Genomic DNA, 19029 nt, shown 5'->3' with positions numbered 1-19029 from the left:
ACAGGCGTGGGAGGGTCAGAGAGTGAGGGAAACACAGAATCTGAAACAGGCTCCAGGCTCTGAGCTATCAGCACAGAGCCTGAGGTAGGGCTTGAACCCACAAACCGTGGTGAGATCATGACCCGAGATGAACTCGGACGCTTAACAGATTGAGCCCCGCAAGGCTCCCGGAGTTACTGCAGGTTTTATCTATCTCCAACAACTGCTCTATTTTGTCTGTCATGTGTTGTTCTGGTTGTTCTGCCTGATATTTTCCTGTCTAGCTTCTGAGACTTCTAAAATAGTTGTTATATTCTCTGTCAGATGACTGAGGCTCAGGGGTGGAACTTCTCAGGTAGTGGATGGCAAAAGTGTCCTGTGCTGCAAAGCAGCCCAACTATTGGTGACCTGCTGAGGCATTGTGGACACTTCTTAGCTCTCAGGGCTCTGGCCTCAGGGTAGAGAAACTCCTGCCCACCGTTAGCTCTTCTGGGCTTCCTCATATGTACTTTGGTAGAGACCTGAAGAAAGCCATGTTAGGGATAGGCAGTCAGATGTTATTTATTGTTCAGTGGTTGCTCTAGGAATCACATCTGTACCTACCCTGTCAAGAAGGCTTACAACCATGAACGTCCTTTGCCTTCTCTCCTTTATGTTATGGTTGTCGCGTATATGACAATGAAAACCCCACCATACCATGTTAAGGTTTTCACTTTCAATAGGCACGAGTTACACACAAATGGAAGAAAAATAGACTTTTATATTTACCCAGATCTTCATTATTTCTGTTGCTATGTTTTTATTCCTAATGTTAGAAGTTTCCCTCTGGTGTCCTTTCCTTTCAGCCTAAAGAACTGTTAGCATTTCTGTTTGAGTATGTCTGCTAGCAACAAATTATCTTAGTTTCCCTTCCTCTAAGAATGTCTTATCTCTCCTTCCTTTCTGAAGGGTACTTTCAAAGCTTCACAGTTCTTTCTTCAGCACTTCAAAGATATTTCACTGTCATTTTGCCTCCATATTTTTTGATGACAAATCTGTAATAATTTGAATAATCGTTCCCTAATATATAATGTATTATTTTCTCTTGCCGTTTCTAAGGTATTTTCTTTATCTTTGTTTTTAGAAGTTTGATTGTAATGTTTCTGGGTATGGTTCTCATTGAGTTTATCTTACTGGGATTCGCTGGGCTTCTTAAATCTATGAATTTAAATCTTTTACCATATCTGGGAACTTATCTGCTTTATGTCTTCAAAATATTTTTTCCTGTTTTGATTCCTTTCTCCTTTCCTTCCTGGACTCTAATCACATGACTGTTGTCATTCTCCAGTCTCTGCTCTTTTGTTTTTTTAATTTTCTCTCCGTTTTTCAGATTGTATAATTTCTACTTACCTATCTCCAAATTCACTGCCTCCTTCTCCTGTCACCTCTATTCGGCTTTTGAGAGCATCCAGGGAATTTTTTATTTCAGTTATTATATTGTTCAATTCTAAAGCAGTCATTTGGTTCTTATTTATAGAGCATATATATATTTTTTTCTCTTAAGAACTTCTATCTTGTCATTTATTTTAAGAGTGGTAACCTTTACCTCATGGAGGAAGCTTATAACAGCTGCTTTAAGAACATTGGTAATTCTAGCATCTGGCTCATCCTGGTACAAGCAATGGTTGATTGTCTTTTCTTTTCTTGAGAATTGACCACATTTTCCAGGTGTTTTGTATGTTGACTTTCTTGAACATTTAAAATATTACAGTGTGAGATTTCGGATCTTGTTAAAATCCCCTGGAGAATGGTGAGGGTGATTTTTGTTCGTTTGAGCAAGCAAAACTCTAGGACATGGGAGGTGATTCATATCATAGTTCAATTCTTGAGGCTTCTACTCTCCTTCCCTGGGTTTGTTCTGCACATTCACAGCTCTGGGTTGAGTTCACCCAGTAAGTTAGTCTGGTTGTCTAGCTGTCTCCTTTCCAGGGTCTGCCCCATAGTTCTTCAGCCTTCAAGCTTTTTCTTTTTCTAGTTTCTCTGGTCAGAAAGACTAAGTTTCTTTTGGAGTTGTATTTAGCATCCTTCACAGCGCTGGGACTGGGGTTCACACTCAGGTCACGCATGTGAGAGAAAAAAATAAAACCAAGAATATCACCACCTTGTAGATTATTTCTCCAAATTTGACTCCCTTCCACATTCTACCTGCTTTTGTTTAGTTTTCAAAGTCCTCAGATAGTTGCTTTTTGTATTTTTCCCATAGTTTCCCATTGTAATCCGTGGGAGAGATCGATTTTAGCGGTCTTATTCCCATTTGGCTGAAAGTGGAACCACCTGGTACTATATTAAATCAGTAGGGTTTTGATAAATGTTTACCAAGCTGAAAAATGATGGAAATAGATTTGAATTTTGCCTTTTTGTTTTTTCTTTCCATTCTCTGGAAAAACTGGTGGGTTATGAGTAACCAGATAAAAAGCAATAAGAATCACGAAAGGGATCATGGATTCATGGAGAATCAGCATGAGAGAGACTTAGAAATTATTTCTTTTCACACCTAAAATAAATTCTGGACTCCTTACCCTAGTTTTCCAGGCCCTGCATGAATTGGTTCTATCTTTTCAACCTCACCTTGCTATACCCTTCCTTTCTTATAGGTGACAATCTTCAGACCGCAATAACAGTGGCCAGAAAGTCTGGAATGGTTTCTGAAAGCCAACAAGTCATTCTGATTGAAGCGAATGAAATCACTGGGTCCTCATCAGCATCTATATCTTGGAAATTAGTAGAAGAGAAGTCCATGGCATACAGCAATCAGGTACACCTAAAAACAGACTTATCTAACTTGACTCATAGTGTTGGCTTCTGAGCAGCTTTGACTGGCAGAGATGTACAGGTGACCTCGGGTCAACATATTTCCCCAAATGTCTAACACATATGCAGTTCGAAGAACTCATATCCATTTCTCATACTGTTCCTACTGAGCTTTAATGTATAGTGCCGTCATGGGTCCTGGAAAGGATCCATTATTTTAAGTGTAATAATGTTGTTGGCCCTATGGGAGAAAAAATGTAGTAAGGGGGACTGTGAATCGAATTTCTCATCCTCCTCTTGCTTGCTAACCATCCCACTGGGTCCTAAGGAGATTTAGTCCCTGGGAGAGAAACTGCTGTGCACATTGGAAAATTAGACTATGTCTTTGGGCTGGGAAAAAAAAGTTTTATCCATGTATTCCCAATCATTCAGTATCCTATCTCTATTGTGTCCTTGTGGAACAATATCAATTCTGTAAGAAAAAAAAAATGGTAAGTTCTCACTTCAGGGAGAGATTTGTTAAGGTGTAGTGCTTTGTATTTTACACTTGAAATGTGTGAAATGTGCTCTTCTCTGGGACTCACCAAGATCAAATCAGGATGAGAACAGGACAGGAGTGTTATTCTCCTATTCACTAGAGGCTGTGATGTGCAAAGATTGATCCAGCAAAGACAAAGTGTTTCTCTGAGGAATTGGTGCTGGAGTGTGACTCTTAAAGAGAGACCCCAGTCTCTCTTAAAGAGAGAGGCCAGTCGTCACTGCCTCTCTCTGATATACTTGTGGTCCTTTACCACTCTATCAAGTGTCTAAAATAACTTGTGTTTTGCTTTTGCAGGATAATTACATTAATATCAAGGAAGAAGTCTCTGATCATGGCAGAGAGGGAAGTTACCATTTTGCCTTAAGTGGAAAATCCTTTCAGGTTATAAGTCAACATTTCAGCAGCCTACTCCCAAAGGTAAGTTCTAAGAGGGTATCAGTCTCCCAGTAAAGATGCCAATGAAGTCACTTACAGAGCATGTTCATAAGTAATTTCAAACTTTTAAGTAGGTAAGAAATACCTATTGAATATGTCATAAAGGGGCAAAAACATTTTTGTTGTCTCATTTCTAGATAAGTTTAAAATTAGTAAATTTGATTAGCCCATTTCTCACCATCTAGAGAAATAAAGTATTAGGAGCTTCTCAAGTCACAAGGATTGCTTTTGGGTGGCTGTCTTCATACGGCCATGGTGAGGGGTCTAACGGTGAAGGGGAAATCCACCAATTATAGAGGAAAGCAGCCCAAGAAAGGAATTCTGTTAGGTTTTTGATAGAGAGTCTACACAAGAAAGGGTCAAAGTTATCAATTTTCTGATGAAGAATAAACTCATAGCAGGGGCAGGTAAGTTATATACATAACAGGTGGACAAACTAGAGAAAGATTGTGTCTAGTGTAATCCAAAGATCAGTTATTTGTATTCAATTGCTTATCATCTTAGGCACTGTTTAAGACAAAAAGATTAAAGACGTAGAGGCTGATCAAACATTAAGCTGAGTGACTTTCAAGAAGAGCAAGGAGCACAGAGATCTAACAGAAGAATTCAGACTCTGTAGAATAAAGCTCAGGTGGATGGAGCTGGTATAGATTTATTATATCTCCAGACCACCAATGTTCCATAGCCAAAATTAGACTTGGGATATCAGCTGAGCTCCACAATTGGTCAAGCCCAGATGGCATGGTTAAATCAAAGACCACTAATTGTCACTATTTAATCATGAGGCTGTTTTTTCTGCTCGTTCTGAACAATTTTCTGAGAAGCTGTTGCCTCCTTTCCTTTCCCTAGGATGCTGACCTCTTGATATCTTGCAATTTCTCATACTTTATGGTTGAAGATTCCATTAAGCTCAGGACTTTTTGACCACCTTCTTGATGGCAGTTCAGCTAAATATCTGAAGGTCATCATTTTCATCCAATATTTTTATTAAGCAGTCATCTTGACTGATTTTTGGCCTCCTTGGTCGCTTACTTGATGACCAAGGTCTCAATGTCTTAAAATTAAAAAAAATAAAAAAGATTTTTTGGAAACAAATTGTGTTTTGCCATTCATGGATGTTATTTTCCAGTCAGCGTTCTAAGTATTATCAATTATCTCATGTATGACCAACTGACGTGATATAAAGTTTCTCTTGGGTTCCTTACAGATACTGATAAATGGAACAATCTTTGCAAGAATGTCTCCTGGGCAGAAATCCAGTCTGGTGGAAGAATTTCAGAAACTGGAGTAGGTTCTTTACCAATTCAGGTGGTATGAAGTGCCTGGAGCATGACAGTCAGGGAGAGTGTAAGAGGTACAAGAAGTCCCCTAAGGCAGTGGTTCTGAACCTAACTGCCTATGACAGTCACCCTGGGAGCTTTGAAAAAATAACAATCCCAGGACCCCACTGTCCAGATATTCTAATTCAGTTGCTCATGTGAGGCTTGGACATCAGTGTTTTTTCAGCGTCCCTCAAATGAGTCAATTTTGCACCCAGAGTTGAGAACCACTGGACTAGAACATATGGGACGTGAAAGTGTGTGGTGAGAAATGAACCTGGAAGGATAGTTTGAGTTCAGCTCCTGAAGGTACAATGAGAATTTAGACATTATAAATTATCATCACAGCTGTGATATAAGGAGATTCGTATGGCAAGGGATTCACATAACCTTAAAAATACTGAAATATTTGTATGGCAAAGTATCTTCTCTGTCCTGAATCAGAATAATACTTCTCTTTTAACACAAAGGGTCTCCATTAGAGAATAGGCAGTTCAAATAAAGTGCCCATCATTTGAGACCCTTTATTTCCTGTAACAGAACCCATGGAGTCCTGTAAGTTTTCTTCATTTCTGGTGCTGGACCATATAGACATGACTCCTAATCTTTTTCACTCCCACTTCATCCCCCCTGATTTAGTCACTAGGCAAGCTTCTTGATTCAGAAAGTCCTGTCTTCTTAACTTGGTTGAAAACCTAAATAGTAAACTAGTTGCCTTCATAGGACAGTGTGGAAGACAAGTACAGCAAATCCTATAAATACTGTCAGAGCACTCCTACCTTAAAAAGCACACTATCCACAATCTTTGTCAAGAATTAAAGCCAGCAGGATGCACTCACCCTCAAAGAGCGATCCTGACGCAGGAATATATTTTCTTTCTTCAACGTCTGGGCATTTGAGAGTCGAGTGACTGCTAAAATGGCAAATTTCCTGCCCTGTTACTATTTACAGCACCAAGTAATTTTCGTTTATTGTTTTAGAAATCAGAAGACACTTTTCCCTACAGCATCTCACTGAATACTCACAACACTTTGTAGGAGAGAAAAATAATGGCCAAAATGGTCAAGTGATCAGGTCAAAGATCTTGATCTGGCTTCAAATCTGGTGCCCTCTCCACTGTGCCATGGTGTTATGTCATAAAATTGTGAACGTCCCATTTTACAGCCAACAAAGCTGCTTTCTAAGCAGTGAAGTACAGGGTCTCCCTGAAATGCTTGGAGTCAGGATGGTGTGCTGGCTTTCCTAATCCATCGGGGAGCTGCTGAGTCACACTTTACTTTTAGTCAAACTGGACCCTTCAGAAAACTCCCTTAAAAATAAAGAATCAGAGTGTCCCCTAAGTAACGAAGTTCATTTTATTATTTTTTTAATTAGAGAAATTAGCAGTTAAAATTGCTTTGATTTCCCCTCCAATTGACATGGCTCCCTTTTAGTTACTTTGTAGGTATGTGCGGTGATGGAGCCAATGACTGCGGGGTAAGTAGCTGCCGGTGTGTGGGGCCATGATCACACCAGGACACACCAGGACTTACACTTAATTGCACTTGCCTGGAGTCCTTTAGACATAATATCCCTGGGAGACACTTATCTCCATTCTTCTTGATGGAGGAACTGATGTGGAGGGTTTGGGAGGGTTTTGACCAAGGCCGCACAATGACTCAGTGATCAGTATACTGACTTCTTTGGCCAGATGTCCCAGTGCCGTCTCTTTGTTATGCAATAGGCAGAACGAATTCTGGTCCCCTCCTGGCTCGTGCTTGGGTCCACGGGCCATCCTGTAGCTCGCTTGACAGGCTTTTCCCGTGTGGCCTCAGGAGAGACATCTGTGAGTGTGCAAGCAGAGTAAGCTGACTCTTTGCTTTCAGGCTTTGAAAATGGCTCACGTGGGCATCTCTTTATCAGAACAGGAGGCATCTGTGGCCTCACCTTTCACTTCTAAAACTCCAAACATTGAGTGTGTACCTCACCTTATCAAGTAAGTAGACGCTTTCCACCAGCACTGTTTTAATCTCTCTTGACTTGTAAGTTCAGATCCCATTGTTCGGCCAGGGAAACAACAGGGAAATTTTGTGTCCCTGGTGGGGTGGGTGCTTTGCAGGACAATGCAGTCAGCCATTCTACTCCTGAGTGGACTTACCAGCAGTTAAAAATAACTGTGGGAGAATAGTGGCATAATGAAAACCACTCAATAGGTTATTTTTAGAAAATTGGAATCTGGAACTTTTTTTTTAATTTTAAAGTTTGTTTATTTATTTTGAGAGAGAGAGAGAGAGAGAGCATGAGCAGGGGAGGGGGCAGAAGCAGGAGAGGGGCAGAGAGAGGGGGAGAGAGAGAATCCCAAGCAGCCTCCATGAGCAAAACGGAGCCTGACTCATGGCTTGAACTCACAAACTGTGAGATCATGACCTGAGCTTAAATCAAGAGTCAGAAGCTTAACCCACTGAGTCACCCAGGCACCCCTGGAATCTGGAAGTGGTAACTGCTTTGAAAGTGTTGATCTTGTTATTTTTACATATATCTCCATAGGTGCTTTATAATGGGGGATAGAGACAAACTTTCCCTTCCCCGATTGCCCTCTTTTCCTCTTGCCTCTTTATGCTTCTTTGGAATATCCTTCCCATGCCCAGTTTTCAAAATATTAACTCATCTTTGCTGCTTCTACTAAAATCTCCCTTGGTGCTTTATCTGTGCCTCCCAGAAAATGTACTTCTGCTGTATTTTATTGGGATGATAGAGATGGTTAGCACTGTGGCCGCTTTGGGTGATTATAACTAGCATGTATTTACAGCTTGTGAAGTGCTTTAATACCCATTATCTTATACTTCCAAACAGCCTGGAGATGTCGGAGTGGTCACTGTTTCCTTTTACAAATAAAGAAATGGAGGTTTAGAGAACTTAACTGAGGTTCCCAAGCTCACACAGCCATATAGGATTAGAAATTATGTTAGAACTGATGCTATTTAAATGTTGTCTCTACAAATGTCATACTATTCCCACCACATTAAAATGATGATTTCGCTGGCTCTTCCCAAATTTTTAAAAATTTATGTGTGTGACAAATGTTTATAGAGCAGGCACTTAGTGCCAGGAACTGGTGGAGACGCTGGAGACCCAGAAGCAAGTAAACCACGCATTCCTTGACCTCATAAAGCTTTCTTCTGGTGGAGAAGTCAGGCAATAAACACATACACAGATAAATCAAGGGTAATGGGAAAAGTAAGAAGGCGGCTGGGGAGGTGGAATTGGCTGCTGCAGGTGTGTGGCATGCGAAAACCCTTTCTAAGGAGGTGAGAGATGACGAGAAACTACCTTCTGGTAGAGCAAATGACAGCAGCTGAGCCCCAGTACAGGGAAAAGCCCGCTCTGAAATCAGGCTTTGGAATCCCAGGAAAACATTATGACCAGAAGCAAATTTAAACTCTTTTCTCTCCAATGAAAGTGATAAAAGTGGCATCTCATAAATAATCTATTTTATGCTTTAAATATATACCATTTTACTCAAAGTCCACCAACAGTAACGGAAACAAACACGTTCGTTGTTTTCAGTCTATTTAAATTCGATATATGGTGTATTTGAGCATAGACACTGTTTCAGTGCCGTTTTAGAAAAAGCGGAGATGGCCAAATGATTGGAATGAAATGAAACACCTTCATGAAAATAGCCCCCAAGCCTGCAATCTTATTTAAATTCCTCAGTTTACAGATGAAGAAACTGTGACTGACAGAAGGAAATGACCTTCCAAATTACACTTGTGAGTAGGTACGAGCTCTAGGACGCATCCCCAGGTCCTCTGACTCCGCTCTGACATGATGCCCACAGAGAGCACGAGGCTACCATGCACTCTGGGCTCCCGAACTGGACCAAGGCTGGGGAGCTGGGCCCGCAATTGGTCTTTCCTGAAAGTCTAGTCGTTTAGCATACTGACAGGCAGCTCCCTCTGGCTCGAGGCTGTCCAGTCTGTCAGACAAACTGTTGAATAATCAGGCTTTGGAGTGTTTCTAAGCTCAGCTGAACAACAGAGTCACTGACCTTTCTTTCCATCTCCTTACTCTGTCCTTTCTTTGCTTACACAGGGAAGGACGTGCCGCTCTCGTTACCTCATTTTGCATGTTCAAGTACATGGCACTGTACAGCATGATCCAGTATGTTGGTGTTCTGCTGCTCTACTGGGTATGACTGGTGACCCGAGCTCTTGGTTAGAACTGAAACAAGGAGTTGCATCCTCCCAACCTGCAGTGCCTCTTGAGGAAGAGTGCACGTGGGGGAGCTTGGAGGGCCAAGGGCCCCTCTGAAACTACCTTTATGGTGAAAGTAAATCAGAAATAGATGCACACGGGAGAAGCTGAAGGTGTCAATTCTCTGACTCTCTGACAGAGACATTTTGTGTTGTAGCAGTAGCTGACGATCAAGGCATAGCACTTTCTCGCAGTTGCTTCTGGCTGCTTGGACGAGGTCTCCATCTTCTCTGTTCCAGTGTGACTCTACCCGAGCGTACCATTCAGTAGCGAGATGATCTGGGACTGGGGAGCTGGTAAATGTTTCAGAGCCGCTCTCCCTGGGACAGCAAGCCCTGGTTATTCATGTTTGCTGATTTCCATGGTGTAAATATGCCCACCATGGCTGGTTTCGAGCTGCCTGCCTGACGTCACTGAGCATGGAGTTGGGAAGAGATGTGCACATAGCATGTCATTATGTAGTACTTGCACCCCCGAGATAGAAGACTTGTAAATATCTTAAAGAACATAGATAACAGCACAATGTAGGAAAAGGATTAGGAAGTGCTGGATTGGGGGTATTTATTAGCTTTGTTTTAGCATAATGTATTTAATGGTAGATTTGTATAATTTCAGGTTCTACAATGGCTGTGTTTAACAGCCAGTTCAAAAAAAAAAAAAAATCCCTGAAAACTTTGCAGTCGACTCTCATGAGCAAGTATAAGCAGCCTGATGATGATTCGTTAGATTCATCTCTATGTCCTGCCCTCTTGCTTCTGGGCTGAAGGTTTTAGTTTTGTTATTTTCAGATTGCTTATGTCTTTTCCCACTCACAATGAATGAGATGGAGAAGGAGAGGCTGTGCACAGAAATTTGGTCCTATTTTGGAATCCCAACAACTCATGCTACAAACTAGAGTTGAACTTGGGTCATCTTGATCTCCTTTCCACTAAAACGGGGGCAAGGAAGCAAGTTACTTGAAATCAGTAAGATCTTAACCTTTTTCCCCCCCAAGAATATCAAGGATGCCTTATCAGGACTTGCTAATAACACCCAACACTGCAAATAGTAGGTTCAATTATTCTTTTTCCACTGGTAAAATTTGGGTAAGATCACCACACATTTGTCTCTTGTTACTACTGGGAACTCACTGTCTTGTTGTGCCAGACCAAACCCTGACTTTCTGCTAGCAGGTAGAAAAGAGATCAGAGATGGATCTAGTAGAGTAAGACATCTCCCTCAACAGGAGGATGTTGATGTACAAAGGACCCAGCCTAGAAAGCACACAAAGGTGGCCTCCTGGTTGGAGAGGGTTTCACAGCCTTATCTTTGGTACTTCTACCAACACAAACAGGACCCTGGCCACACCTTCTTCTTGTAAAATCCCATGTTGCAGGAACAAAAATGAATGCAACTGATGTCAGACTTCATCCAGAGGGTCACAACATTTTTGACCTGCTTTCCTTTTTCTTTTCAGGAGACAAACAGCCTTTCAAATTACCAGTTTCTGTTCCAGGATCTGGCCATCACAACTCTTATTGGTGTAACAAGTAAGACATTTTTGAAACTCTCTTGGCTCTTCCAGAAGGGCTGGTCCACTAGGAGGGACACCAGTTGCAGCCTCAGGGATATGGGACTTATGCCCAAAAGTCTATTCAGAGAGGGAAAGAGGAAATAGGAGCCCCATTTGTGAGTCTTGGATTGAAATAAAAGTATTAGCCATGGAAAAGCTGGCTAGTTATTTTTCTGTTTTCCACAAAATACAGGGCTTCCATAATGGTCACTAAACTTATTTATTTATTTATTTATTTATTTATATTTTGGGATAATTTATTGCTTTTCATTTTTTTTAAATATAATTTATTGTCAATTTGGCTAACATACAGTGTGTGCAATGTGCTCTTGGTTTTGGGGTAGATTCCTGTGGTTCATTGCTTACATACAACACCCAGTGCTCATCCCAGCAAGGACCCTCCTCAATGCCCATCACCCATTTTCCCCTCTGTCCACCACTCCTTCCCCCCACTACCCTCAGTTTGATCTCTGTATTTAAGAGTCTCTTGTGGTTTGCCTCCCTTCCTCTCTGTTTGTAACTATCGTTTCCCTCTTCCCTTCTCCCATGGTCTTCTTGTTCAGTTTCTCAAGTGCACTTTGAAAATCAGGAATGCTGTCTTCAGTGTGCTTTCAGGTGTAATTACAGTTAATATATGCCCAGTTTATAGAGGCTGGATAGCTTTTATGCTTTAGATCTTTTTTTTTTTTTTTTTTTTTTTAGTTTACTTATTTACTTTGAGAGAGAGAGAGAGAGAGAGAGCGCAAGTAGGGAAGGAACAGAGAGGGAGAGAGAGGATCCCAAGCAGGCTCCATGCTGTCAGTGCTGACAGGGCTCAATCTCATGAACTGTGAGATCATGACCTGAGTTGAAATCTCGAGTTGGACACTTAACCAACTGAGCCATCCCGGTGCCCCGTTTAGATCTTTAAATCCTAGCCTTTGGGGATTTTGAATGAAGATTAAAGATAATCTTGCCATTAGGCCACTCCCATTTCCACCTCTTGATTAACATGAATCGTCTTCCCAATTTCCCTGCTGTAGGCTTTCACCCCAACCCATCCACTCCCCACCATCCACCATATTCTCTGCTTTCCTCTCTGTTACATATAAATGCCAACAGCTCCACTTAAACGTTTAATCCTACCTCTTCCTACCTTCTTGGGGATTTTGTTTCTGTTATAATGTCCTTCTTCACTGTCATCAACTTTCCTCTGGTCTGCTGGATCAGCATATAAATATATTTTCTTATCTTCTACCAGATCTGGTATTCAACAAAATTATTAGCTATTTATTGAGTGCCTAATTTGTACTACTTACCATAATAGGCACTTAGAACACATCAGTGAAAGGGAAAAATATTTCCTTTCCTTGCATTCTGGTAAAACAACCTGGTTGTTCAAAGACCTGGAGCCATCCTTGGTTTCTCTTTTCTTTATCCTTCACATCCCTTTGGATGGAGCTCCTGTTGGCTCTGCTTTCTGGAGCTCTGTACCCCCTGACACAGAGCCATGTCACCTCCCTTACGGATTCCCACAACAGCCTCACAATTCATCTTGCTTCCCCTCCTCCCCATTTACCTTTCAAAGAGCAGTAAGAGTGTTAATTTTGAAAAGTAAATTTTATTGTCACCTACTTGCTTAAAATGCTCTAGCCCATGCCTGCTTCTGCTTCACTTACAACCACATTGTTACATTCTTATCTCAGGCACCAGGGTCTTCTTGTCACTTGAGCGTTGTCAAGCTTGTGATCACCGCAGTACCTTTGTTTTTGCTCTTTTCTTTGCCTAAAACACTCTCCTTTTCCATCTTTATATGGCTTTGGTTTTTTCTTATTCAGATCTTAGCTCAAATGTCACCACCTCAGGAAGTTCACTTTAAGTAGTCACCAAGCCAATTTTTCTCTATTACACAATTGTGCTCTATTTTTTTTTTTTTTAGTTCCCAAGTTTTATTCAAGAATTCATACAAAATGTTCCAGATAAATGAGTTTTAATCCACCTCTTCCTCCTCTTTCTCATCCTGGTTAATCCGGAAGTAACACAGTTTGTAACTCTCTTTGCTGTTAGCAACTACTAGCAATGAATCACAGGGATTATTCTTCAGACATATTTTTTAGGTTTATTTCTTTATTTTGAGAGCGGGGGGAGAGAGAGAGAGAGAGAACATGCACAAGTGGGGAAGAGGCGGAGAGAGAGGGAGAGAGAAACAATCCCAAGCAGGCTCCACACCTTCAGTGCAGAGCCCCATGTGGGGCTCAAACCCAGGAACCATGAGATCATGGCCTGAGCCTAAGTTGTATGCTTAACCAACTGAGCCACTCAGGTGCCCCCTTCAAATATTTTTTTGGTGAGTTATTTCGAACACCATTTGGAAAAAGCACCTCAGAAGTTACTGTAATCTTGTTTTTGTTCCTTTCAGTGGTTAGAGCCCCTCCAACTGAGATTCCCAGATTTTCCATTCATTTTGATTCTCTCTTGAACAAACTGCTCAAAATTGGCAGCCTCCATGATTCCCTCTTCTCCAGGGTGGGTGCAGTCAAGGGCAAACTTCATAACTTGCTGCTTCTTCCGTTTTCTTTTTTTTTTTTTTTTTTTTGCCCCCTTTCACCAGAAACTTTTTCATGGGCACCAAGGTGGCAGTGGAGGCAGAAAGCACAATTGTGCTCTATTTGTGTGTGTGTGTGGGGGGGGGGGGTGCCCTTCACAATCTGCAGTTATGATTTTATCTGTGTTTTTATTTGCGTCTTCCTGCCTCCCCTCTCCCAGAGTGTGTGCGTTGTGAGAACAGCACCTTGTCTATCTTGACTACTGCTGTGTTCCCTGTAATTCTGACAGTGTCAGGTGTATCCAAGGGGCTCAAATCTCTCGAAAGAACACCCTCTGGAAAGAACACTCAAGTCTCTGGAAAGAATTAACAGAATTCTTCTTATGAAGCCAAGCCTATCTCTATGTAACTTGCACCCATCCCAGCTCTGCGATTTAGGGTGGCAAAGAGGCATCTATGTTTTCTCCCTAGATCAGTCTTTCTTCCACATTTTTGAAAACAGCCCTCATTTCTGCTCTAATTGTTCTCTGTTTAGTAACAAGCATCTCCAGGTTTTCCTCTATATTTTGATAAATAACTTGATTATTTTTTGTTCTTATGGTTACTAATATATATTCATTATAAAACAAGATGGAAAACATTGCAAGATATAACAAAGGAAAAAATCCATCTTTATCCTACCATTCGGAACTAACAAATTAAAGCATTCTGTATGTATATAGATGAAGAAATTTGAATTATGTTCTGTATATAGTTGTGCGTACATTTTCTTCATTTAACTTTGTCATAAATGTTCATGTCATTAAATATTTTAATTCTTTTTTATTGTGGTAAAATATACATAACATAAAATGTGCCATTTTCACCATTTTTAAACATATAGTTCAGGGGCATTAATTACATTCACAGTTTTGTGCAATCATTGCCACTCTTTACTTACAAAATTTTTACATCTCCCCAAACAGAAACTCTGTACTCATTAAGTAATAGCTCTCCGTTGTTCTGTCAGTGCAGAGCCCAATGTGGGGCTTGAAACCATGAACTGCAAGATCATGACCTGTGCCCAAGTTGGATGCTTAACCGACTGAGCCACCCAGGTGCCCCTACAGCCTTTTATATTTGCTCAAATAGTTACTTTTTTAAAATGTTTTTATTTTTTTATTTTTATTTATTTTTGAGAGAGAGAAAGAGAGACAAAGCACGAGTGAAGGAGGGCCAGAGAGAGGGAGACACAGAATCTGAAACAAGTTCCAGGCTCTGAGCTGTCAGCACAGATGTTGAACTCACAGACTGTGAGATCATGATCTGAGCCAAAGTCAGATGCTTAACCAACTGAACTACCCAGGCGCCACTCAAATAGTTACTTTTACTGGACAAAAGAAAGAATGTCAATGAAGAGGTAGAGATTATAAAAAAGATTCTTTAGAAAGAATTTCTTTTGGCTCCTTTTCATATTTTCTGTCTTTTTATTGACATTTTCATTTTGTTCATACATTGTTTCCTAATTTCTTTGAGCATATTTGAAAGAGTTGTTTTAGGGGCACCTGGGTGGCTCAGTCAGTCGAACGTCCGACTTTGGCTCAGGTCACGATCTCATGGTTTGTGGGTTCGAGCCCCAGGTCGGGCTCTGTGCTGACAGCTCAGAGCCTGGAGCCCGCTTCAGATTCTGTGTCTCCCCCTCTCTCTGCCCCTCTCCTGCTCATGCTCTGACTCTCTCTGTCTCAAAAATAAATAGAAACATTAAAAAAAAAAGAGAGTTGTTTTATAAATTTTTTTTAACATTTATTTATTATTGAGAGACAGAGACAGAGCATGAGCGTGGGAGGGGCAGAGAGAGGGGGAGACACAGAATCCGAAACAGGCTCCAGGCTCTGAGCTGTCAGCACAGAGCCCAACGTGGGGCTCGAACTCACAAACCACGAGATCATGACCTGAGCTGAAGTCAGACGCTTTACTGACTGAGCCACCCAGGCGCCCCTGAAACAGTTGTTTTAAAGTCTTTGTCTAACATATCATATGACTTCACTCATATGAGGACTTTAAGATACAAAACAGATGGACATAAGGGAAGGGTAGCAAAAATAATATAAAAACAGGGAGGGGGACAAAACATAAGAGACTCTTAAATATGGAGAACAGAGGGTTACAGGAGGGGTTATGGGAGGGGGGATGGGCTAAATGGGTAAGGGGCATTAAGGAATCTACTCCTGAAATCATTGTTGCACTATATGCTAACTAACTTGGATGTAAATTTAAAAAATAAATTTTAAAAAAAGCTGGGATTTAGAAAAAAATAATCAAAGTCTTTGTCTAGTAAGTCCAATGTCTGGGTGTCCTCAGAGGTTATTTCTGTCAACTTATTTTGTTCTGCTGAATATTATAATGTCGTAACTCTGGAAATCCAGATAACTCTGGAAATCCCCCTTCCCCAGGATTTGACGGCTTTTGTTCTGCTAGTTTTTGAAGGCTGTCATAGTCCGTTTGTTTGGTGACTTTCATAAACTATTTTTTGCAGACTGTATCAGTTGCCATGTATGGTCAATGAAATCTCTGTTCCTTTAGCTTTTGTTTAGCTAGTGTTTTTGACAGAGATTTTCTTGACTTCCATGAGTGTAAAACCATGAACAAAGAACAACCTCTCCCAGTCTTTGCACATTTGTTCTGTGCTGGGGCCCTTCAACACTTAGCCAGGCTTGTGCTGAGTGCAGAGATCATCCAGAGCTCAAAACTGAGGGGCTGTTCCAGTCTTTCCTGAGTGGGTAACTTGCCTTAGGTGTGTGCATGGTTTTCTATAGTCCCCAAAATACACATATGTTTTTGAAAGCCATAATTTTCCAAAGAAATGTTCTTTAGCTTTTCTTTATCATAGCTATTATTTTATGTCTCAACTGCCATCTTTTGCCCCAGGTGATTGTGGGTAGTTGGTGAGCCTTACAGTTGTTTTCAAGCAGTGGATGCTGCTGCCCTGAGTTCAGTCTTGCATTAGGTGAAACAGAGATGAGCGCCTTGCACCAGTCCTTCAGGTACCCCCAGACAGGTTAGAACGGACATACCCAATGGATGCAGTTTGCTCTTCCTCTCTGTGACCAGAGACCAGAGTCCTCCACTGGGAGGGCCAATGACTGACTTTGAGATTGCCACTGAGCTGAGGAGGGGTAGGGCAACGGCAAGTACAGATGTCACAAAGCTTTCCCACCATTTTTAAGTTGCCTTTTTCTTGATTCAGCATGTTTGACTGCTGTAAACCTTTGTTGTTCAGAGTTCTGACAAAGTTAGTTTTGATAGTTTCTGCTTGTTTTTCAATGTTTCTGTGGAAGGATGGGAACTTAGGGCTGTCTGCTCTGCCATTTTTTCCGATGTCACTTCTCATTTTGTCATTGAATATTTTTTTAAGTTTATTTAATTTATTTTACTTAAGTTTATTTATCTGAGAATGAGAGAGTGAGCAGGGGAGGGACAGAGAGAGAACAAATCCCAAGCAAGCTCCACGCCGTCAGTGCAGAGACCAAGGCGGGGCTCGAACTCACGAACCACGAGATCATGACCTGACCCGAAATCAAGAGTCAGATGCTTAACCAACTGAGTCACCCAGGTGTCCCATTGTCACTGAATATTTTAAAGCATTGCTTTTTAGCGACTGCCTGTTGTTTCATTATGTAGATGTACCATAGTTTACTGTAAGTGATGCACTAAAGAACATCTTTCTACATCTCTGATATTTTTAGTTAGCTTAAGACAAATTTCCAGAAATGGAATAACCATGTCAAATATTATGAACATTTTCCGGTGTTTTCATATTTATTGCCAAATTGCCCTGCAGAAGGTTTGTGTCAGTGTACGTTTCCAGAAGCAGTGTATAAGAGTGTACGTTATCATCATGCCCTCACCTATAATTTGATGGACTTTGCCTATTTAATAGGCAAAACTGAACCACAATTTCTTTATCCATTTATCAGTTGATGGACATTTAGGCTTTTCCCACAATTTGGCTATTGTTGAGAGTGCCGTGGCAGTGAGAAAGAATGAAATATGGCCCTTTGTAGCAACGTGGATGGAACTGGAGAGTGTGATGCTAAGTGAAATAAGCCATACAGAGAAAGACAGATACCATATGCTTTCACTCTCATGTGGATCCTGAGAAACTTAACAGAAACCCATGGGGGAGGGGAAGGAAAAAAAAAAAGAGGTTAGAGTGGGAGAGAGCCAAAGTATAAGAGACTCTTAAAGACTGAGAACAAACTGAGGGTTGATGGGGCGTGGGACGGAGGGGAGGGTAGGTGATGGGTATTGAAGAGGGCATCTTTTGGGATGAGCACTGGGTGTTGTATGGAAACCAATTTGACAATAAATTTCATATATTAAAAAAAATAGCCAAAACCGAAAGCATTTCATGATTGTTTTTGTCTTCTCCCTTAAGAATTGCTCCTATGACTTGAGTTTGAAGCCATTCATTGTATTTTGTTCCCTCAAAACCCTGATGTACTCCAGTTTGTCAGTTTCCTTGGCTGTGTGGGCCCAAGAATTTGCACTGTTCTTCTGATGAAGAATACAGTATTTTCCTTCTCTCACAAACATAACACTTGAATTTATTTTGTAGTGAATTTGAATGGTGCCTACCCCAAGCTGGTGCCCTTCAGGCCTGCAGGACGGCTGATCTCCCCACCTCTGCTGCTCTCTGTGATTCTCAACATTCTTCTCAGCTTAGCCATGCACATTGTGGGCTTCATTCTGGTTCAGAGGCAGCCTTGGTATTCCATGGAGATGCACAGGTACTATCACAGCTCTGATGCCAGCTTCTCACATCCTAATTTCCATCAAACACGGTCTGGCCCTTATGACAAGAAGCAAAGGGTTCTTCATTCTTCTGGAGGCGTTGGCTTTCTTTCAAGTCCCTTGGGGAATTTTCCAGTGATCTTCTCTCCTCTGTAGCACAGTTTGAGGGAGGATATTATCCATTGGCACTTACTTTTGCCTGTCTTGTGTGATAATGATCCATGACCTTCTTTTACACCTAGGGTGACCATGCGTTATAATTTGCCCAGGCAGCCCCAGTTTGAGCCTGATATCCCAGTGAAATTTTTTAAATTAATTAATCGTTGAAGTATATTTGGCATACAATGTTACATTAATAACAAGTTATCAATTCGACCATTCTATACACCATTCCTTGCTTACCATGATATGTGGTGCCCATCTGTCACCATATATTAATATGCTATTTTTGATTACAGCTCCTATGCTGTAATTTGCATCCTCATAACATTCATTTTATAACTGGAAGTTTGGACCTCTGAATCCCCTTTATCTATTTTTCCCACCCCTTCCACGCATGTCTCCTCTGGCAACTACCGGCTTTGCTGATGCTACTGGTCTTTTCCTTTCACATTCAAATATGCTCCTGTTGGATGATAAATTATATGGTCACCCTATTTATCAATATTCAAAGATCTTAAGCCACAAGAGGAAAAGCTCATGGCTTACTCATCTTTTTCCCACATAACCTTACTACACATGAAGGGTACCCAAATTATTGAATAAATAACTTGTCTATCTATCTATCTATCTACCTATCATCTATCTATCTTTTATCTATTCATCTATCCAAAATATAGATCTATCTGTGTTGGTTTCTTTCCCCTTATTTCTCAGTATA

General features: G+C 41.0%; 1 protein-coding gene and 1 pseudogene across 2 annotated transcripts in view; one reads left to right on the top strand and one right to left on the bottom strand.

Moving 5' to 3' along the window:
• Positions 1–19029, top strand: part of LOC112849904 (putative cation-transporting ATPase 13A4) — a 134213-nt gene that overhangs the window by 100768 nt on the left and 14416 nt on the right. For both annotated transcript variants that reach the window (XM_086675021.1, XM_086675022.1), the window contains 8 exons: positions 2613–2773; positions 3605–3727; positions 4953–5032; positions 6498–6540; positions 6930–7039; positions 9139–9235; positions 10757–10829; positions 17974–18145. In XM_086675021.1, coding sequence (XP_086531147.1) covers positions 2613–2773; positions 3605–3727; positions 4953–5032; positions 6498–6540; positions 6930–7039; positions 9139–9235; positions 10757–10829; positions 17974–18145 — 859 coding nt within the window. The remainder of the gene's footprint in view (positions 1–2612; positions 2774–3604; positions 3728–4952; positions 5033–6497; positions 6541–6929; positions 7040–9138; positions 9236–10756; positions 10830–17973; positions 18146–19029) is intronic.
• On the bottom strand, positions 12822–13457 carry LOC147577370 (large ribosomal subunit protein eL22-like; annotated as a pseudogene).

The sequence above is a fragment of the Puma concolor genome, chromosome C2 (genome assembly GCF_028749965.1).
Source record: "Puma concolor isolate L17-30 chromosome C2, mPumCon1.1.hap2, whole genome shotgun sequence".
In the NCBI taxonomy this organism is placed as follows: domain Eukaryota; kingdom Metazoa; phylum Chordata; class Mammalia; order Carnivora; family Felidae; genus Puma; species Puma concolor.
This window is presented reverse-complemented; position numbering and strand designations above follow the sequence as displayed.